The sequence below is a fragment of the Octodon degus genome, unplaced genomic scaffold (assembly GCF_000260255.1).
Source record: "Octodon degus isolate 3935 unplaced genomic scaffold, OctDeg1.0 scaffold00064, whole genome shotgun sequence".
Lineage (NCBI taxonomy): Eukaryota > Metazoa > Chordata > Mammalia > Rodentia > Octodontidae > Octodon > Octodon degus.
In genome coordinates, this window is record NW_004524640.1 from 11,896,150 (window position 1) to 11,918,893 (window position 22,744).

General features: G+C 40.9%; 1 protein-coding gene across 8 annotated transcripts in view; it reads left to right on the plus strand.

The window, feature by feature from the left end:
* Nucleotides 1–22,744, plus strand: part of Tnrc6b (trinucleotide repeat containing 6B) — a 186,314-nt gene that overhangs the window by 109,997 nt on the left and 53,573 nt on the right. For 7 of the 8 annotated variants that reach the window (XM_023718959.1, XM_023718964.1, XM_023718966.1 and 4 more), the window contains 2 exons: nucleotides 8,159–8,246; nucleotides 13,875–13,896. In XM_023718959.1, coding sequence (XP_023574727.1) covers nucleotides 8,159–8,246; nucleotides 13,875–13,896 — 110 coding nt within the window. Of the gene's footprint in view, nucleotides 1–8,158; nucleotides 8,247–13,874; nucleotides 13,897–19,328; nucleotides 19,351–22,744 lie in introns of those variants that run through there. The other variant, XM_023718965.1, reaches the window with a different exon arrangement.

Genomic DNA, 22,744 nt, shown 5'->3' on the forward strand with positions numbered 1-22,744 from the left:
TATTGACAGCATAAATGATATTTTCATACCTAGTCATAAGAGAGTCTGGAAGATAGGACAAAAAGGATTTGGAATCGGTCTTGACCACATTACCACAAAAGTGAAATAATAGCTTATATAAAATTCTTGGTAAAAGAATTGTAAATTATGGATGAGGAGCAGTTTAAGTAACTTTGTGATACCTAAGGCACAGTTGGTCAATAAGACCATAGCAATCTGAACAGAGTAGGGTACAGTGAAGAATATTTTTGGAAATGTAGTATGTCTGTGACTGCAGACTAAACAATTTTAAGCTTCCGTTTGACTCTTGTGTGACTTTGATAAAGAGTTATTAACTAAGTCATTTAAAGTGGAAAATTGTTAGACAGGAAACCAAAAGATGAGTCAGTGCTCCAAGCTTTTTTCCCCTACATCTTTTTTTTTTTTAGTGCTTGTTTAGTTGGTTATACAGATTAATGGATTTCATTTTAGCAGATTGATACATGCACATAGAATACTTGGATTAATGTCACCCCTTGAAACTTTTTTATTGAAAGTTTCACTGCAATATTTGTAGATTTGAATGTAGTTGTAAGAAGTATCATACAGGGATTCCATGTACTCTTTGTCCAGTTTCTAACAAAAGTAACTTCTTGTAAAACAATCAACATTTTGGTATTCATATGATCTGTGAGTGTTAAATCTCTACAGTTTTGTATTTTGGGATAAGTTTTGAGTTCTACACAATTCTGTCCAACATAGGTTCATGTATCTTCCACCACCGTCAAGGTACAGAACAATTGTCACCACAAGGCTCTCTAACATCACTTTTTAATAGTATGCCTCACCCTCCCCTGCAACCTCCAGCAGCCCACCACTGCTTTCGGAAATGTTATATAAATGCCACTGTACAGTACATAACCTTTGATCCCAGCTTTTGTCACTCAGTGTAATTACCTAGAAATTCATCCAACTTGTTGGTGTATGACTAGTGTGTCCCTTTTTTATTGAGAAGCTCTTTATTCTTGTTTGGTATTGGTTTGCCTTTGGCCTATTTTCCCATGTTGGGTGGATTACTCTATCTGGTGAGGTCTGTTTGCCCCAGTTTTGTGGAGATAGTTGTAAACTCTAGGGCCGAAGGTGGTGCTACCCTTGCTACAGTACCAGGGATAGGATCTGATGCTGTTACAGCCTATTGTCCAGACCGTAAAGAAAAAAGATGCCCTTAGATATCTGGAGCTATAGTCCTGTCAAGTTGAGCTCTGACTGTCTGAGGGGAGGTGCTTGACAGTGGTTGTTCTCCAGTCAGCTTGCTGGTATTACTGCTTTCAAGCTTGAGATTGTTGGTCCTGCTTCTCCTTCCTGCTTGAGGCATTCAAGAACCATTGGTCTAGTTTGTGGAAAGCAGTTGTTCTCTTCCCTGGCTTAGCATAGCTGTGATGAGTTCACTCACATGTCTGAGGGTCAGGTACTTTCAACACAACAAAGGCTCTGTAAGCTCTCCTCAGAGGCCCAAGTGTGGCAAGTGTAGCATTGGCTCTCTTCTGCCCCAGAAAGAGGTGCCATTAACCATGTTGTGAGGCAAGAGACCACAGTAGGAAGAGTTTAAGGAGGGCTGGCAGCACTGCCCTTCAGGCACTGCTGCGGTCTTGGCTAGGGTCCAGCATCAGGCGTCAAGTAGGCGTCGAAGTGATGAATGAAGAGGAAGGGGGGCTTTCAGATGGAGACTTGGTCTTCTGGTGTGGGTGAGGGTGAGGCTGTCACACAGCCCAGGAAATTGAAGGATGTGAGTGTTGTGCAGGGGTAGCTGGGCAGGGGATAGGAGAAGAGTGGGTACCCTATTTCTGCCCTCCAGAAATAAAGCCCCAAAATTCAACCAAGCACTTCCCTGTCCTAGAACCACTCATTCATCCTGTATCTTTGGAGTGGAAGTCTTGCAGTGTTGCTAAGCTGGTTTGCAGCAGTCCTCTGGCCTTGGCCTTGAGATTAACTGGGACCAAAGGAGCACATCTCCAGTCATTTTTGTCATTTAGATCTCTACTTGAATATCACTAAGTCACAGAAGCAGTAAGCATCTCCTCTTCTCTGGCCCTTTCCTCTTAGACACTGGCCCTTTACCCAGCTTTATTTCCTTCACAGCACTTGTCAAGGCTTCCTGGTGTTGGTTTTGTCTGTGCTGTCTACGATACCTACTCCCTGAGGAGAGGGACTGCTTTCTCCTGCCCACTGTACCTCCTCAGCATTTGGACCGGTACCCAGCCCATTAGAGTCACCTAGTGTATGTTTAATAGGTGACTTCCTTCATTGTTTTGAGTCTTTCTCCAAACACAAACTTCAATGAAATTTACTGTTTCTTAATTTCCTCTAATTCTGAGATTTGAACCCAGGACTTGTGTCTGCCAAGCAAAGCACTTTACCACCAGCCATACCCCAGCCCTGCACTGCTCACTTGGCCCTGCATTTCAGTGACCTATACCTGGATGCCCTCCTCGGTTCCCAGTACTTACTTGTGCAGGTGCGTGTGACAGGGAAGTCAGGCTGACCCCTGTGACTTCTGCGGTGTTGGCCCCTAGGAAAGAGGCACACCAGCCATCTGCGGGGAGAGATTTTGGAGTGTTTTGGCGCTTGATTTGAGAGGTTTCGTGAATTTGGGTTCCAATTCCAGTTTGGTACTTTGTTCAGTTATGAAAGATGCACACTGATCACTATGATAGTGCTTTCACTTCTAAGAACTCCACCACCTCTCTGATCTCATCTCTGCCAGCTTCTCCCTCATGCCCTGTATAGTACCCTTCTTGCCATTTCTCAGGCATGCTGTCTTGCTCCTTGATATTTGCCATTTTTCTCTGGCTATAGCTGTCTGCTCCTGAGAGCCATGCTGACCAGTGTCACCTTAGTGGTCTCTATTCTTGTACCACCTTATGGGAGCTGTCTTTCCTAGCCATGCTGTGGAAGGTGGCACCCCTCAGGCCCTTCCTTGCCCTTCAGCTCACTTTGCCCTGGGGCATTCCTGCCCCCTGAAATGTATACTTTATACGTACATACATACATTTATTTATAAATCCCAGTTGTTGCCTGTTGCCTGTACTGCAAGTTAAGCACCCTAGTTTTATTTCTGTCATGTCACAGAGCTTAGAAGAGTGCCCGGCCCTTGTTAGACACCTAAAGTAGTTGTAGCTTTGACGAAAATTGGTATCAGTGGTTCTCAATCCTAGCTGTGTATTAGGATCCTCTGGGAGGGGGCTTTAAAAATCTTCGGAGATTTTGATCTGATCACTCTAGAGTGCTGCCTGGACAGTAGCTGTGTGGTTGATGTTTGTTTTGCTTTGTTTTATTTCCTTTAGTTTTGTTTTGAGAAATGATCTCGAACTCAGAGTTTGTATGATTTTGAAAAGCTGGTTTGGTTTTGTTTTTTCCCCTGAGTCATTTGAGAAGAAACTGCTGACCTGGTGCCCCATCATATGCTGCCCTTTATCAATACTGTCATGTGTTTTAACAAGTAAGAACATTTTCTTGAGACACATAATCGCATCATGAAAGGAAAACATCAATATTCATACCTCTCCTTTGGATGAGCCTTCCTCCCCCAGCCAGGTACCACACTGGCCCCAAAACAGTGCATTTGGTTGTCTCCTTAGTCTTCTACTTCGAAGGAGTCCTCAAGCTTCCCCTAACTTTGAAGGCTTGAAACTTTTGAAGATCGCAAGCCAGTTATTTTGTAGGATGCCTCTTGGTTTGGAATTATTTGATAATTCCTCGTAACAATATTCAAGTCGTACATACTTGAAAAGAATACCACAGAAATGTCAACGTATTGTTCTCACCACCTCCTATCAGAGAGCTCATTGTTTTTGGTTTGTCCCAGTGCTGATGGTGTTCTCATGAACTATGTCATTAAAGTGCTATCTTCCGGGCTTCTCTTCTGCAGTTACTCTTTTCCTCTTAAAATCAATATATATTTTATGGGGAGGTGCTTTGAAACTATGTAAATATTTCTTGTCACTTAGTGATTTATTTCCTTCCTCTATTTTTTTAAAAATGGATTTGTGTGTGTGTGTGTGTGTCCAGCTCAGCCCACCAGGGGGCGGGGCTGGCTGGCATGTGGTGCTGGGGGATTGAACCATGGTCCCTGTGCTTTGCGAAGCTTGTTCTAAGTAGGTGCTTTAGACCACTGAGCCATCTCACCAGCCCCTCCTTCCTCTATTTAAGGACTTGTGTTTTCCTAATTTATACAATAGTTTATAATCCTGTATTATTACCACTCATATTGACAGTTGTTTTTGTCTCACATTCAGCTTGTAGCAGCTCCTTCAAACTGTCTTCTGTGACCATTTAACATGATCCTTTGTTCTTGAATACGTCTGTCTTTGTGGCAAACATACATCCTAGGTTCTTCTTGAACTTTCCTTGCTCCAGCCCCAGCTAGCTTGTTTTCCCAATGAACTTTGGTTCTTTTAGTAAATAATGATATTCGAAACCCTAATCGTATGTACTAATTCAGCTCACTGCTATTTGGATGTTGCTTGTTTTGTAGCTGTCACTTGTGTGTGTACGCAGTGTGTGTGTGTGTGTGTGTGTGTGTACAATGTGCACATGAAGATGTGCATGTGCAAAGTCATAATCATGTATAGTAGTATCTATCCCCATATTTCTGTCTCTGTATTGGAAACAGTTCATGCTAATTTAGATCCTTTTCATTTGTATAATTCCTTTTCAATGGTGTGAAATGTGGATATAGTTGTCCTTAATAAGCTTTCTTATTGGTCATTCTCTCTGACCAGCCTCCCATTCCCACCAGTCTAAATGTCCTCTTCATTCTACTTGGACTTCATTCTACTTGCACTGGGAATTTTTTGAAAACCTTTTCATTCATTCATTCGATACAGAATCTCACTCCGCAGCTCAGACTCATAGTGATCCTTCTGTCTCAGCCTCCCCAGTGCTGGGATTACAGGGATACACTGCCACTCCCAAGTTTGGTGCAGGGCTGGCACAGCATGCAGTACCAGGGATAGAACCTGGGTCCTTGCGCTTGCCAGAGGCACTTAGACTGCTGCACTATCTCCCTGGGATTTTTTTTTAAAGCTCCCCAAATGATGCTAATATGCAGCCTACAGGGAGCGCCCCTGAATTAGAAGATGAATCCCACAGCATTTAATTCATTTAAGTAAATGGCAGTTTTTTAAGTCAGGTTTGAAAAAAATAAATTTTCCTGAAGGAATAAAATATAAAGAAAGAGAACACTAAATTCTACTAAGATGCGCAGTAAAAAAAAAAAAAAAGTGAAAGCATAGCCCATCTCTTGGAAAGCTTTGAAAAATACTTGTTTTGGAAATAAATCCACATCTAGTGAGTATGAATTTCAATCCTTTTCCTTGAATTACCTGTTTATGGGGAAAATGTTTGAAAAGGTTAGTTGTTTTTAAAGAATTCATCTTTAAATTAAAGACTTAACTGCTTTTTTTTTTTTTTTTTTTTTTTTTTACACTACTAAAATAAACCTCTTTTTTTTTTTTTCCGGTACCGGGGATTGAACTCAGGTTCTTGCGCTTGCCAGCCAAGCACTTATTCTACTGAGCTTTCTCCCCAGCCCCTAAAATGAACTTTCAATCTTAGAGTAATTTTAGACTTGGGAAAAAATGACAGTTTGGTTTTTTAAAGTACTGAGTTTTTAGTGCAGATTTCCAGGCTGTTTTCTGTGACCGCGCCTTTTCTGTAGCGTGTTTCACTATAAAATGTGGAAGCCAGGTTATGATGATGGAGAACCACTTGCTGTCCTTCCATTTGCAAGGCGGAAGGACAGGAAGCCCTTGGAGCCAAATCTAGCAGGGTGTGCGGCAGCATACCTTAGATGCTCTGTCCTTCTGGCTGCTTTCGGAACCCTTTTTCAGATCACACGCTGCTGCCAGTGAGTTTTCCCCAAGAGCTTCTCCCCTTGGACTGATGGAGACAGAAGCGGAATCCAGAGAAACCCAGCAGAACTGTTCTTCAGTTGCATTGCTGCTGTTCCATTTTGTCTTTTTGAGACAGGGCCTCCAACTCACAGCTCTCCTGCCTCTCCTCCCAAGAGCTGTGATGAGAGGCATACACGCCTAGGCGCAGCACCTTGATTGGGCTTTTAGAGTTTGCACAGGTGTTACTTTTAGAATAAAAATTTTGCACGTTAGGCTTTTGTATATGCCCAGAAATACAGAGGAGAAAAATGAACAAACATTTGTGAATATGAAGTCAAGGGCAACATGTAGGTAAAATAATTTTTAAAATTTTATTTCTGCTAGGCGTGGTGTTGCATGCCTTTAATCCTGGCACTCAGAAGGCTGAGGCAGAAGGATCACCATAAATTTGAGATCAGCCTGGACCACATAATGGGTTCAAAGCCAGCTTGAACTATATAATGAGACCCTGCTCAAAAAACGAAAAAGGGAAAAAAAAAATCTTATTTCTTACTACTAAGACATTACTGACCTATTTGTCAGAGCCCTCCAGTTTTAGTTCTCTGATCCTTTTGCATGGATTAAGTGCATTAAACTAGATGTTTAGAGACTTGGGTCCCTCAGGAGCCATCTTTGTGATTTTTGTCATTTAAAAACTAATTTCCTTAAACATTTTTCTTTTAATTTGCTTCACCTTCTAGGTGATATATGTGAAACTATGGGCTTGATGTGTTGGATTGCCTACCATCTAAGTCCTGTAGGATTTGGGAACTAGATCTCTGACCCTTCCTTCCACCTTTGAATTTCAGTTAGCCTTACATGTGGGCTTCCTACCTTAAGCATTAAAGTTACACACACAGGGTTGGTTCTTTGGTTTTCCTAGTGGATACCTACAATAAAAGTTGTGGCATTAGAATGAATTTCAAGTTTCAAAATGGGCATTAGAAATTATATTAAGATTTTAGCATGTTTTTTCAACCTGATTGTTTATTACTGCGTATTTTTATTTTAATCGGATAGAGTGAACTCTGATAGACATAATTTATGTGTACAGTAGGGACCAATTGTGAATACACTGGAAGGGAATATACTTGATTTATTAGACAATCAGTTTCTGTCTTAAAAACACCAGCAGGACCAAACACGGTGGCATGTAATTTTTACTTGAGACAACTCTGGGCAATTTAACAACACCATGTCTCAAGCATCTAAGAAATTGGGGGAGGGAATAACTAAATGGTGGAATATCCATGGACTCAATCCCCAGTATTGCAAACAGATAGAAAATATGGAAATTACATTAGTGGATCTAAAGAAAATACATGAAATATAGAACAAAGACTTGTATATTTACCACTCTGAAGAGATTATGGACAGACAACTAAATTATGTACATGTTTATATATGCATATATAATCACTAAATTAATATACTATGTGTTATTTGTTAGAAATTTTTTTGTTGTTAGAAATATTGCCAGGAAACAACTTACTACCTGAAGCAAACTGTTTTAGTTACTTTTCTTGTTGCTGAGACAAAATACCCACTCATAGTTAAAAGAGGAAAGGTAGCAATTTGTAGAGATTACAGTGTATCGTTGGGTGCTCCAGGCAAGGTGGCATGGGCGGGGGGCACTGCAGAGGAGAGACACTTGGTGGTGGGCAGAAGGCAGCAGAGTAATGAGGAAGCAGAGTGACAAGCAGTGACGATAGCATCCTCTTCCTGTCGTTTGCATTCTGTCCAGGCAGCCTACTTTGGAGCAGGTAGCCCTGATACCCTGGTGGGGGCACCCTTAATCCTAGCATCACACCATAAATCAATCCCAGTGTCACATCCTTAATCCCAGCTTCACACAGTAGATCTAGCCACCTCCAAAAATTCTATCTATAACTACATGAGGCTTTGGGGTGACATTTAGATACAAGCTATCACACCAACTGAATATTATCATATTCAAATCAGATCCTTTGCTGAGTACAAATATTTTAATATTGTGTGTGTATATTCTTTTAGGTAGTAGATAGTATAAAAATTAATGGATTTCTTTGAAATTACAGACTTACTGTAATGTTTTGTAAAAGGGGTAGCAGACCAAGGTGTTGAAATGCCTACATGTGAGAAGTTTTATGCATCCATTTGTTTAAAGTAACATACTGTGTTCTATGCAGTCACAGAGATGACTGTTGCTATGGAAATGTATTGTAAATATAAATTTGTAACTTTCCGGTATGACATTGCTTTAACAGAGAGAAGGAGCAAGAAAGGGAAGAACAGTTAATGGAAGACAAGAAAAGGAAGAAAGAGGATAAAAAGAAAAAAGAAGCCACTCAGAAGGTGAGTTTAATCTGTTCTGTCTTTACATCTGTCATGCATCCAGAATAAGTGACTGTCTTGCTTTGGATGCTGACATTTTAATAGTGCTTCTTGGGAGATTAATTTATTTAAAGATTTGAAAGCTGGGAAAATTTAAGGTCTGCTCTTGTGATCATAAAATGGGTGTTAAAATGTGGCCAACCAACCCTGTGAGAACAGCAGTAAACAATATTGAGAAAGGCAGCACTATGGATGCTCAATTCTTGCCCCATCTCCCTATTTGTATCATAATTCAATCTTGATTTTGGTGGGGTAGCGGATTTAGCCCAAGGGTGCTGTACCACTCAACTACCAGTCATTTGAAAAATTTATTTAAAAAATTTAAAGATTCCTTCCCTCCCTCCCAACTTTGCATTGAGCTGCATCTCTTGCTAACTTGCCTGGAGCTTGCTATCCTCCTGCCTCAGGAGGCGCTGCCTCAGTCTTTCAGAGAACTGGGATTATAGGCATTTGTCACTATACTTGACTTTGTTTTTCTTAAGTAGGCTAGTAGACTGACTTTTCAAAGCCTGCTAGGCTATCCCCAAGTGTACCTTGGTCCACTCCTAGCACTGTTGTTTAGATGTATTAGCCTTTTAACAGTTTCAACTGGAATATCCCCACCTGAAAAAAGGATTTGGTGGGCCTCCATAGTACTGCAGGGGATAGAGCATCCATAGCTTTCAGAAGTTTGCTTAGAGGCAGTAGGGTCATTGCAAATTTGAGACCAGCCTCAACTACAAAGTGAATTCAAGGCCAGCCTGAACTATGTAGTGAGACCCTGTGTCAAAAATACAGGGGAGAAAAAAGACCCTGCCCCCCAAAAAAAAGTTTGCGTAGAGAAAGAGATGCTAAGTACAGAGCCAGTGCCGACAGGACTTGACAGTCTAATTTCAGTGGAAGAGTGATGCTGTTGGAAGCAGAGAGTAGTTAAAGTGCCTGGCCTGCTTTCTTTACCTCTAGACTTGCCCTCTGCCCTGACAGTCACCTGGTCGGGCTTGCTTCCTCCACCTCACCATTCTTTTAGTAACACCTGACTTGAGCTCATTGCTGCAGCATCTTTTTTGGGAAGAAGACTGTTAGCTCCCAGTTCTTGTTCCTGCTACCTGAGGCACTTGAGAAGCAGGGTCTCCCTGCAGACAGTTTTAAGGGTTCTTGCCACAGTTCTGGTTACTGAGGCTCAGTGTAAGGACATAGAAATTATTCTGATTTTTGCAAGCAACTCTAGATGTGGAACAGAGGCAAGGCAGTTGCACACATGCCAGTGTGAGATGTAGTATAAGGGGTACACAGGTTTTCCCAGTGTCACTGGGGACAGTGCTTCTCATAACTTCTTTGAAGTATCAAAGTAGATCATTTGTGAAAACCAGTATAAAAACAATCCTGAAAATATTTTTTGAACTCTGTTGCCTGCTATGACCCTGTCATATTAAGCATATGAAGTGTATGTTTTTCTTTCTGTTATGACTTAGTTAAAAGGAATATTTGTTATATGGTGCTGTAATTGGTGTGCTCTTTAAGATTTTGTTTGCTTTCAATTGTGTTGCTGTTAGTAGTGGTGTGTTTCCTCATGACATCCTCAGGCTATAGAGTACCTGTTTCCAGGTGCTGCTGTTCTGAGCTCATTAAATTTGTCTAAAAATCTAGAGTAAAAGCTCAATAAAGAAGCCAGATAACAATCCAGAGAGTTTTTTTAATACTTCATTTTGGATATACAGCTACATCTCCCATCCTTGAGGTTGCTATATGCTGGTGCCCCAGTGCCGGCATGTGACTGGCCTGGCCCCTCGGACCTCAGGGCTCTGGCCCCTTGCCTTGCCCGTGCTGACAAGATAAGGTGTGCCACTGAGATGCTGAGAGACGGACTCCAGAGAATGCCTTTTCTCTTCAGGGCACTCATATTTCACATGCTAAATTTGTAGAGAAATCAGATTTTGCATGCTGTGGAAATGGGCAGCTAATAGCCTAAACACCAAAGACCTCAATAGATCCTTGCTGCTGATAATAGAGGGCAAGCAAAGCAATTGTAGACAATGTACATTTCATCTTCGTTCTTAACCTAGCTAACAGTGTTTCCTTAAACCAAAAATAGTGTCTGGAAGTGATGAATAAAATCCACAAAAATAAAATAAAATAAAATAAAATCATAAAATCCACATCTGTAAACATTTTCAGTTCCAGTAATAAAGTGATTCAAAGAGCAAGTAGGTGAATTGGGATTATTTATGCAGAGGATGTGCAAGTGCTCAGCCCTCAGTGTGCTTGCATCTGTATTGAAAACTGATTAAGAAGTCATGGCAGAGACAAATCTCCATAAAAAAAATTTTTTTCATAAAATTTGGATGTGGTTATTTATTACCAAAGGAAGTGCCATCATTTTTGTTCAGAATTGTTCTAGATCAGATGACACAGAATCGAGGGTGACACAGGCTGACACATGGCCTTTGGTAGCATTTTATTATACTAAGCTGTTGCATGATTTCAGAATTAAATTCCACTTTTGCAGTTTTAAGGAGAAAGCACAAAGCTCACCATGTGATAGTCTTAGTGGTTTCCAGCCTTGTTATAAAGACAGCTAGGAGGTATGAAATGTGCTGTGGAGCAGAGAACTGTCTAGAAGGGGCCAGAGGATCTATTAGTTGGTCAGTCAGCACACGTCTGTGGGGCTTTTTCTGAGCGCTTCCACGTCCTTCATGCTGTGTGCCCCATTGCCTTATCTCTTTGTGTCTGTCTTCTGCTTTAGACTGCCTGTAAGTTACTGGAAGTTTCATTCATATTTGTATGGCCAGTACCTGGGCCAGTGCCTGGTGTCCAGTAAATCACTCAGAAAATATTTGTTCAATAAATAAATGAACCATCAAGAATGAATGATGGTGGGCCAGTGTACTCAGTGGTAGAGCATTTGCCTAGCCTGCTCAAGGCCTGGGCTTCAGTCCCCAGCGCCGTGGGAGGGAAATGAAGGTAGCACTATGACTTTCTTAAAACATGGACTTTTATTTAAAGCTAAAAGTACTTCCACACAGAACTTATTTTCTACTGTGTTCAATGATTGTTTCCATTTGCACTTTCCAGACAGCCATCCCTGAGTAAACTGTGTTAGATTTCCATTCATGAGAGAGGTGTTAAGAAGGCCTCCGTTCATTCATAAGGCTCAGGCCACTGAAGGAACATTGTGTAGTGTTGGCAAAACACATGCTGAAGCTGTCCAGCTCTTCACCATCTGGGGGTTGGCTCCTTTAACAGAACCCACATTCTAAGACATATTTGACATTATTTGAGTCTGTTGCTTGCAACTAGGGAAGTCAGTGACTTCTGTGCAACTGATCTTCAGAATGGCATTCTAAAAAGTTCTTATGGTGGTGTAAAACCTGAATTGCCTCAAGGAATTGTTGTTCTGGTGCAAGTTTTTGGATACATGGAGATTATAGAGAAATTACACAAGGACATTTTCAGTAGAACTGAGCTCTATAGCAGTTATCACTGAGAAACACATTCATTTTTAAGACATCATGTTCTAAAAATTCAGTATAGTAAAATTAACATGTTATTTAACATGAGAACGTAAGAAGCACTCTAGGAGACCCCAGGAGTAAATTGTTTAGCTCAGATTCAAGGTCTGGGAGAGGTATGCTGGGCTCCCATTTTCAGCTGGGCTCGTTAGCTTTCAAAGATAACTTTCATGAACCCTCTCAGCAGTGGCCCAGTGCACTCACCAGCTACAAATAACCAAAACTCTTTTGTAAGAAGATTATACTATTCATTTTCTAATAATACTTATTGTAAGAACCAGATGACCAATATAAAAGTGCTTTAGAAGATTGACAGTTGGGAAAAGTAGGTCCGAATCACCCATGGTCTTGAGGATGTAATGGAACCACTCCTGGAATTCTGGCATATTTTCCATTGAGTGTGTTTCTTATGCATGACCTTCTGTGGTTTTGTTTTTATATTTTAGGGTGTGCATAATTAGGTGCCCTTTTTTAAATATCACCTCCTTAATAATATCAGAAGGAGTTTTTCATGACTCCAAAACATTACTTCCATGGTGTCCAAAACCTGTTCTTATATTTAACCCTACAACCTTTTGTGTAAATCACTTCCATACATGTCTTAGTTATTATTAGAAATACTTTTTTCAATCTGATTTTATTGGTACATTTTAGATATACCTAATCACGTTCATCATACAGCATTTGTACCTGTATATAACTTTTTTGTACCCATTCCCCTACCCTCCCTTCAACCCCTCCTGCTCTCCCCATTTACAAAAGCTTTGTTTCCATTTTTTCCTTCTTTTCTCATTTTTTTCCCACTTTGTTCTCCCCACTCTTTTCCCCTACCCGTTTGAACATTTTCTTCCTATTTCACAATACTGGTTACACATTTTGATTCTTTACTTATACTTTCATTTTTTGACACCAGAGAAATAATGTGATATTAACATGTGTGTCTGATTTATTTCACTTAAGAGTGTGGTCTCAAGGTGCATCCATTTACCTAGAAATGTCTCAAGCTTATCCTTTATGGCAGAATAGCGTACTCCATTGTTATACAAAATACTTTTTTTCTTTATTGTGGCTGGCTCAGCCCACCCTTGGGGGAGGGCTAGCTTGGCATGTGATGCCGGGGATTGAACCATAGTCCCTGCTTGTCTGAGCAGGTGCTTTAGACTGCTGAGCCATCTCGCCAGCCCCAAAATACTTTGAACAAAGCACTATTTCACTGTGCTGGGGAGATAGTTCAGCAGTCTAAGCAACTACCTGGCAAGTGCAAAGACCCAGGTTCGATTCCCGGTACCACATGCCGTGCCAGCGCTGGAACCAGGTGTGGTGGTGCACACCTGTAATCCCAGCACTGGGGAGGCTGAGACAGGAAGATCACTATGAGTCTGAGCTGCATAGTGAGACCATGTACCAAATAAATATTTTATAAAAAGTCCTCTGCTATCCCCCCCAAACAAAACACTATTTGTTCAAAATCATATGTATTTCAGTCTTATTACTATACTTCATGCTATTTTATATAAACTTTGATAATAACATCAGACACATATATATTAAGCACTGATATAGGATCTTATTTAATCCTGAGCAATACTATTATTATTGGGGCCAGGGAGAAGGCTCAGTGGAATAAGCTCTTCCCTGGCAAGTGCGAGGGCCTGAGTTCAATCCCCGGTTCCGCAAAAAAATATAAATAAATAAATAAATTATTATTATTATTATTATTATTATTTCCATTTAACAGATAGGTAAAAAAGCAAAAGCCAACAGCCAGGAAATAGCTGGAAAACAAGGCAGGAAGGCTTGGTTTTGAATCCTGCTTTCCTTTCTTGATCTCTGAGGCCTCATTGATGGGTCCCTGAGGTTTTGATTTTTAAGATTTGAGATCAAAAGTATTTTAGTCCACACTCAGGGTGGGAATCTTTTGATCTCAATGGCTGATTTCAGTTCTTAGCCACATCAATTTGATTTTCTGTAGTCATACCAATCAAAGTGGTAAACATTTCCATCTTACAGCTTGAATTACTTGATTTATTAAAATTAATCTCATGGTATAATACTGAATTAAAAAGCAAATCTCATTTACATATGTCCATTTGTTTTGCAGGTCACGGAACAAAAAACCAAAGGTAAGGTTTTTTTCTCCCCCATAGGAATCTTTTGTGTTCAGGTTGCACAGTGTTGGCTGACTCGGCCTCCAGTCTACTCAGAAGAGTAGGTGTAATGTGGGTTGTTTGCAGTGGCTGAAAGGCAATAGTGACAAATGAAAAGTGTTTGTGTTAGTGTTTCTAGTTGGACTTAAGTTTGGTAAGAGACAAAAAGTAAATACTTTGTTTTAAAAGTATGTGAGTCATGATTTCGAAGGGAACCTTTGCAGGAGTTTTATAGAACAATTATAAAACGTCAGCTTCTCATTTTAGACGGAACTACAGAGTCTGTTAACCATCTGCATCCATGGAATGTATAAATCTGAAATTCAAATATCACATCTAGAAACTTCATACTGTGTTCTGATCTAGAGCTTAGAGTATACTTTTTTAAAGATAACACATTGTAGAACCAGCCAGATAGTTTAGCAGACTAAAGTGCCTGCTTAGGCAGAACGCAGCAACCAGGTTCAATCCTTGTTGTACCATGCTGGCCCCACCCATGGGACACACTGAGAGGGTGATTGAGACTGGGCATGGTGGCGTGCGCCTATAATCCCAACTCTTAGGAGGCTGAAAACAGGAGAATCTCTACAAGTTCTATCTACATAGTAAGACGCTGTATACCCTGTAGACCCTGTCCTACGTTCATTTAAAAAAAAAAAAAATACATTTTGAGTAGGTTAACTCTGTGTGACATGTTAAATTGCGTGACATGGTGCAACCTAAGGGTACATTTCTTTTTAGTTCTTTATTAATTTTTAAAATTTTTCATTGGTCTATGTTTGTGATACGTAATAAATTGTTACAGGAATTTGATACACATATATCATAGCTTGATCATTTTCTATCTCCTCTCATCACTTTTGATTACGTAGTTTCATCTAGTGTTAGTCACACTTTGATCAGTTCCCCTTCAGATTGGGGAACTAGGGCCAGGGACATAGCTCAGTGGCATAGTACCTGCCTGGCTAGCATGAGATCCTGAGTTCAATTCCCCATTCCAAAAAAAAAAAAGGGAAGTGAGCAATTCTTTGAGTTAGCTCCTATTGCTGTCGTATTCACTCACATACTAGCATATGTGGTTGTAAATTAGGCATGTATTAGAATAAGAGCCTAGACTTGTCACAGTCCCAGGTTAAGGCCCCTACAAGATTTTGGAAAACTTCGCAAGAGACCCTAGAACTTAAAGACCGCTGCCCTGGATGTTACTGATAACTTGAGGGAGAAGAAAGGTGATGAAGAGGGGTCCAGGCTTGACAGGAGACCTTGTAATGATCGGTTTTTTTCTTGCTTGGTTTTGTTGAACTGCAAGGTCAAAGCATGCTACCAAGTGATGGCAGGACTAATACGTGATAGTGCTAGTTTCTTGGGAAACTTAGTTATCCAAATATTCTCAGATAAGTAGACATCACTGTAGTGCATTTTTTCATTAGAAGACTTTCAAAGCTGGCCATGATGACGCACACTTGTGATCCCAACATTCTGAGTGTCTGAGGCAGGATCACAGGTTCAAGTTCCACCTGGGCAATTTAGTAGCTGTCTCAAATAATAAAAAGGGGCTGGGATGTAGTGGCTAGTACTGGGTTTGATCCTCACTAACACACATGCACACCAAAAATCCCCAACATGTCCAACTGGGTCTTGATACTACATGCCTGTAATCCCAGCTTTTGGACAGGCTCAAGCAGGTTTGCCAGTTGAAGCCCAGCCTTGGAGACTCATGAAGACTATATCTCAAAATAAAAAGAGCTAATGATGTGTGTAACTCTGCACGGGACTCTGGGTTCCATCTCCAGCGCCACCAAAGCAACAGTGAAGAGTTTAAAGAAGAATGTAGCTTGGAATTTTATAGTAACTAGAAAGTGAACAGAGAAAGCATTGCTTGTTATAACGATCTTCCTTGGTTAGGGAAATAGTGTTCTCCCCTTGCTTATCTCAGCCCTAAAGTAGGTTTTTCCTGTGAAGTTGCTTTTGTAAGTTATGTGATTGGAATATAAACTGCGCTTTTACCGTGTAACAGTGTTATTTGTAGTGGTACAATGTCAGGGTTACAGGACTTTTTTTTTTTTAAATCATTTATGGAGATAGTAGAAGAGAAAATCGATATTTTCCTGGATAGCTCAGGTTCTGTAGTTGCTAAAACTTGGTAGGTAGGGAGTTCCTACGGCTGGCCGAAAGTCCAGCACTCATGAAACCGAGTTGTAGTTGTTCTGTAGAACCAACTCGCTCTGCATGATGGATGGTGTTTTTGTTAGGAAATCTGATAGACATTCTTTCTCAAGTAGGTGGGTTTAATTTTTTTGTTTTTTGGTAATAGATCTGTGCTAAAACGCTTTCCCCTTTCTTCTGCCAAAGTCTTCAGAATCATACTGGTGGGGAATGTAGCTCAGTGGTGCAGCGCCTGCCTGGCAAACGCAAGGTCCCAAGTTTGATTCCTAAAAAATAAATAGATCAAACTTACTTTCTACTCACTACCAAATTTCCCTTCCGTTTAGGGTCTTTTTCATGCCTGCCACAGATAGAATGCAGCCTCACAGTCCTCAGGTTCTCCTTGTTATGTCCCCCCATCATAAAGTCAAGTAACCCTAAAGTGAGCTGAGATCCTGTTCCACCTCTCTTAAAGAATGTAATTGTTAGAACCAGGGAGGAGACCAGAAGTAACAATAAAAACTGTCCCTGAGGTTTGTTAGACTCTAAGATGGAGGAGCCCTTGGCCTTTCTATATTTTCTGTTTTTTGTTTTGCCACTTCTTCATCTTCGTTAGGTACTCCACATGTTGTTTGTCTTTTATTCCCTTGGGAAACATTTTTCTGGGTCCTGTTTCTCTACTCATGGTATCTTCTTTAAGTGTTCTCCTCTTAACTCTGAACCTATCCCCCTTTCCCCAGCAGACCCTGTAAGGAAAAAGAAAAAAAAAAAAAGTTTGCTGGTGCCCAGGATTTAGGTTGTATAAAGGCTGAAGAAAGCTTTTTCCATATTTTAAAGAAAAAAATAGATTGATCATATGTTCTTCCTTCATTTTCTATCATTAAAAAAGAATAATGGTAAAAATTCTGGGTTGAATAGGACGGGTTTCAGGTGGAGGTTCTGTGATAGCATGGGTTAAAGCTGGGCCTGCTACTCATTTAACAAGAAGAATTGAGGTAATGAATCAGATTTAACAAGTTGAAATTTAATGGGGATGAAGACTAAGACTGAAAGAGTTGGGCTGGCCAAATAGCTCAGCAGATTAAAGCACCTGCAAGCAGGCACAAGGGCCAAGGGTTCAACCCCCAGGCCTGCCATGCCAGCCCTGCCCCCAGGACGTGCTGAGATGGTGATTGAGACTGGGCATGGTGGTGCTTGCCTGTAATCCAAGCACTTGGGAGGCTGTAAACAGGAAAATCACTACAAGTCCGATCTAGTAGTGAGACCCTACCCTGAGCACCTTCCCTAAGTTAGAAAATAAATAAATAAACAAATAAGAAAGACTAAAAGAGTTGAAATGCATACACCATGTAATGGAGGAATCTGGCCTTAATAAGTCTCAGTATGAAATGACCAGTTTGTAGAGATTAATGTTCTTAGCTGCATTCATAGGGAAGCAGCGTCCAGAATGGAAGTTACAGTTCTTATAATGAGCACCAAGAGAGAGCATTCTCGTGGACCACAGGAAGTTTGGGTCAGGGTGGTCAGGAAATTTGTCACCCCGGGAAAGTTTATAAACACCCAAGTTTCCGATCTTAGGAACCTAAGGTACTGTCCGTAAAATTTGCCGGGCACTGTTTTCATGGTTTTGTAGTAAATATCGTAAATTTTGTAGAGTGACTTATTCTAACCCAAGGTACCAAGGTGCCTCAAAGCAACGCAGCAAAGTCTCCAGAGCAGTATACGTTAAAACCGTTATTAGCTATTGTGATTCAAAGAAGTAGATCTTAATGTTGTCTTTTTGTCCCAAGTGGCACCCAGCTAAAGGATGGCACTTCCCATCAACCTAACGATCACTGTAAACCTGTGCAGTCCCGCAGCTCTGTCTTCTGAGCTTACACCAGAGCCATATTGCAGTCGGTGTGTGGTGATGGCTGGGATAACCTTGAGTTTGCCAAGTTTACTAATATTGGCAGGGTGTTTCCTTCAGAGAAAACAGTTATAAATTAGTTGCAGCTCCTCACCCTGTAGAAATCTCTACACGTTCTAATCTGGGTAGGCACCACTCACTCAGAAACACAGCTGGCTGCCTCAGCTTGAATGAGAGCGAGGTGCTCCAAGCCTAAGTACACAGGCAAGTACATGCAAACATAGTGCAGATGAGAAGTGATGAAGACTTTACCTGGTTAATAATTGTGGCGAGAGAGGGGTTCTTTTGCATGTTGAGGCTAACCTGAGCACCAGTTGCGTCATGAGTGCATGAGTCATGCTAATGATTTGGAACTAGAGAGCAGATTTCAGGGGAAGTGTTCAAGAAATCTTCATTGGAGATGGTGAATTACACAACTGCTGGTTAAAACTTCAGCATAAAAAAGTTTATGGTTTGGGGCTAGGGAGATAGCTCAGTAGAATAAGCACTTGCCTAGCAAGCTCAGGGTGCTGAGTTCAATCCCTGGTACCACAAAAATAAATAAAGTAAGATAATTGTGGGAAGGGTGCAGGCCCACCTTCATACTATTGTTAAACATATCTACTCTGAGTTTTTGTTGTTGTTTTGGTTTGTTTGGTTTGGTTTTTTTGAGGGAAAGTCTTGCTATGTTGTCCAAGTCAGCCTCAGATTCACTATCTTCCTGCCTCCTGAGTAGTTGGAACTACTAGCACAGGTAGTTTTTTTGTCTTTTTTAAGACACAACTTACAGCCAATTTCTGCCTCAATTTCTCAAGTAAGAGTGAAAGTCAAAAGAGGATTGAAAAAAAAAGCAGGATTGCCAACTATGGCCCAAATCTGATTTGCCACCTGGTTTTGTACTGCTTGTGAACTAAGAATATTCTTTTATGTTTCAGTTTTTTGGGGAAAAAGAACAATATCTCATGACAAGTGAAACTATTAAAGTTCATATTTCACTGTCATAAGTACAGTTTTATTGGAACACAGCCACATTCTTCGTTTACACATTGTCCATGGCTGCAAATGCAGAGTGTGTTGTTACAACAAAGATCATAAGGCCAGTAAAGCCTAAATATTTACTATCTGGCCCTTTACAGAAAGCTTGCTGACCCCTGATCCAGAGTATGAGAAGCCCACAAAGGAAGAGAGAGGAAGAGCTGAAGAGGTAGCCAGAGCGGGTCTCACACAAACAGAGAGGGAGGGGCTGACCAGTACTGGCAGAAGCTGCAGACAAGTTGAAGATGCAAAGGTCCAGCAAGTGCCCATTAGCCTGGCAGTGAAGACTACTAGCAGCTTAATAAGAGGGCAAAGTTGAGGGCAGAAGCCAGGGTGCTTTGGAGTGAAGGAGTGAATGAAAGGTAAAGAGAGACACACAGATCATAGAGCATTGGACCACCGGCCATTCATTGTGGGTCAGTGGGCTTAAGGTGTTAAATTTTCAGCCTGAAGTTGTGTCTGCCCTAGATTTGGTTTGTACTTTTAAAACAAAGCAAAACAAAACTCTAGGTAACTTTTTGTTACTGTTCCATCACTAGAATTAAAGGAAATAGTAATTTGTATTTGTCCTGTGCAGTTATTGAGTTCATTATCCATGTGTACTAAAAAAAAAAATTTTGAGGTTCGACTTTTTCAGAAATTTTTTTTTCCTTTTCCATGTATTTGGTACAGGATCTCATGCAGCTCAGATTTATAGTGATCCTCCTGTTTTCAGCCTCCCCAGCACTGGGATTATAGGCGTGCGCCACCACGCCCAAGCAGGCACTTAGTCCGCTGAGCTATCTCGCCAGCCCTAGAAATTTCTTAAAGAATACTTCTGTCTGAAAGATTCTTTTTTTTTTTCTTTCATAATTTTATTGAGAAACAAATAGTAATGAGACAAGTTACAAATCAAATTGGTAGGACAGTTTCAATAATTAACACATTGCATACATTCTTCCTAGTGGTTAATTGCTGTACAAGATGCGGACATGATATCCTATTTACAAACACCATTAGAATTAATCCCTCTATCTAAAAGATTCTTGTCAGAAAAGGAGCAGGGAAAAGTTGAGACTGCAAGGTAGAATAGCGTATGGCAAAGAGCATGAGAAAGGGGAACATTTCAGTCATTAGCATATGTAGTATAATGGTTTTTAGAAGTAAATTGAGTAGAAATTAGAAAATAAGATACCCAGTATTTTCCTCCAGTGTTTGTATTTCTCTGTGATACCAAGTCCATGTTTAAAGCCACAGACTTTTCCTCCGGAAAATAAGAAACTGTGACCTCATTTTGAGCAGCTCATCTTTACAAGTTTACCTGCAGATCATTAAGATGCAGGAAGGCAAGGGCCTCCTAAGTAACACTTTCACACATAATAATAATTTCTCTCTTCTGTTGTCATATTGACATTCTGGAGCATTTCGAGGCATGCACTTTGTTTTGGAGGGTTTTTAACACGCGAATTCTGATGGCTTAATTTTAGACTTAGGGAATCAGGTTGGATCAGGCCTAACAGCTGAATTGCTCCTCAATAAAGTCAGAAATTTTGATTGACCTTTAAATGTTTAAAGTTCTTAAGAGCTGAGGATATAGCCAATGGCATAGCGCCTGCCTGGCAAGTGCAAGGTTCTGAGTTCAATTCCCAATACCCATACACAAAAAAGTTCTTGAAATAGCAGATAAATGTAATGAAAGAAATAAAATAAGATCCAGGATCCATTCTGGTCCTAAAACATGTTAGCCTGCAGCTCATATAGTCTTGTGGGGTTTTCTGACTGTGTTGTAGAAGTTTTTTAATGACTGGTGTCCCATGAGAGCTCTGTATTAGAGGGAAATGGTTGATACCAACCCTTATTCCTTTTTTTCTTTTAGTAAACCCAGGGCAGGACCTTTATTGGACTCAAACTTGCAGTCCTCCTGACTCTGCCTCTGAGAGTGCGGGGATTTCAAGTGTGCACCACTATGCCCAGTCCCTATTTCTATTTTTAAGTAATTTTATCATTTATAGTCTGTTCTGTCTGATACAGTGGGGGAAAGTGCTCCACGGAACTTGTGCAAGGAATCCTAGATAGTATATAGATGTATTTGGTTGAAACAATGCCATGGATGTTGTAAATTTAGTCAAACTAATGTTTGGCCCTCAGCAGCTTAAGCCAGCTTGCCTGCCTCCCTGCCTTTTTTTTCCCCTCCCTTCCTTTCTTCTTAAGAATTAAAGCATGTAGCCAGCCTAGTTAGCATAAAGTGAAGATTCTGTCCCTTTGATAAAGGGGCAAGCTCATAGAAACATTACTCCTTCCATCCTAAAAATAAACTGGGAAGAATCCACCCAGCTGTTGCCAACTTCTTGCATATTCTCACAAGAGAAAAAGGGCATCAGCAGTGCCATGTGGGATCTTCCAGAAACACATGGGAAAGTAATCTTAAATAAGCTGCCTTCATTTCCATGTTATTTGTCCATCAGCTGCTGTAGGTCCCACAGAGGCTAGTATATTAGTGTTAGGCTGCAGCTGACTTATTTTCTTAAATAACCTGTTTATTCTGCTCATCAGATTGCAATTCCTCTGACCTCCCACCCCTTCCTGACTGGGAAGCCAGTACCCTTAGCCTGGCAATTGGTTGAGGATAGACAGAGGCTGCCTGAATCTTGCTTCATGTAGCTATTCTTTTCTCCTGTTGCTCAGTATTTACTAGTGGTCTGTGGTGGAATAGGTAGGGCCCCTGATTTCTGTTGATGTATTTTTCTCCTCATAAAGGAGCCAGTTAAGTGGCAACATGCTGGCCCAGCATCATTTCAGCAGTCAGTGCAGACCTGCTGCTATAGCTGGCCTCAGCATTACTCTGGGTGCAGGGCTTTGAGCCTCAGATTATTTTGTAATACTGCCAACCTCTGTTTTTTCTTTTTTCTTTCCCCCCTCCCCCTTTTTGAGACAGGGTTTCCCTATATTGTTCAGGCTGGCCTTGAACTCACAGTGAGCCTCCTGCCTTAGCCTCATGAGTGCTGGGATTATAGGTGTGCACTATCACACCCGGCCAACCTCTGTTTACTGGCAGATTTTCTTGGAAAGGGTGATAGTGGTTTGTTTTTTGGGTTTTTTTGAGGATGTAAGAGGAGGTACAGACTGATAAAAGAACCACTATGGTTTGAGGGGCAGCTGAAGGGTACCACAGGGGGTGGCTTCACAGTTGCTCTTCACGTTCCCATGCTGCCTATAAGGTAAAAGTTGTATTACTTTAAGTAGGAAAATTATCTACATTTTGAAATTTTTATATTAATTGGAATAAAAAATTGGAGGCAAAAACTAAAAGATTTGTGTCATTTCTAATACATAGAATGCTGAGCAAGACTTTGAGTTCAGGCAGCTGCAGGAACCAAAGCCAAGTGGAACTTCGTGATTCCCCAGGCCTGAGGTTCCCCATAGAGGTCTACACCATGCCAGGCCCTAAGAAGCAGAAGATGATGGCCCCAGCCTTGAGGGAATTGGGCCAGGTGGAGAGAAGGACTGTCACTGGAGAAGTTCATTGTAATTTGGAAAATTTGGTGGTGGAGAAAGATGCACAGATGGAGCGTGCTTAGCTCCAGCCCAGGGACTTCCAAGTGTGGGTGAAGGAGCAGAGAGAGCCCTTGAGCTAAGAGGCTCGAGGCTTTACCAAGACTTTGCCATGGCCCAGCTGACAACCCCTATGGGAATTAATTCTGCTCTTCATGTACAGTGGAGTGAACAATTCCTTCTCCTAGTAATCAATGGGATAGTTCTATGATCTGACTTTCTTTT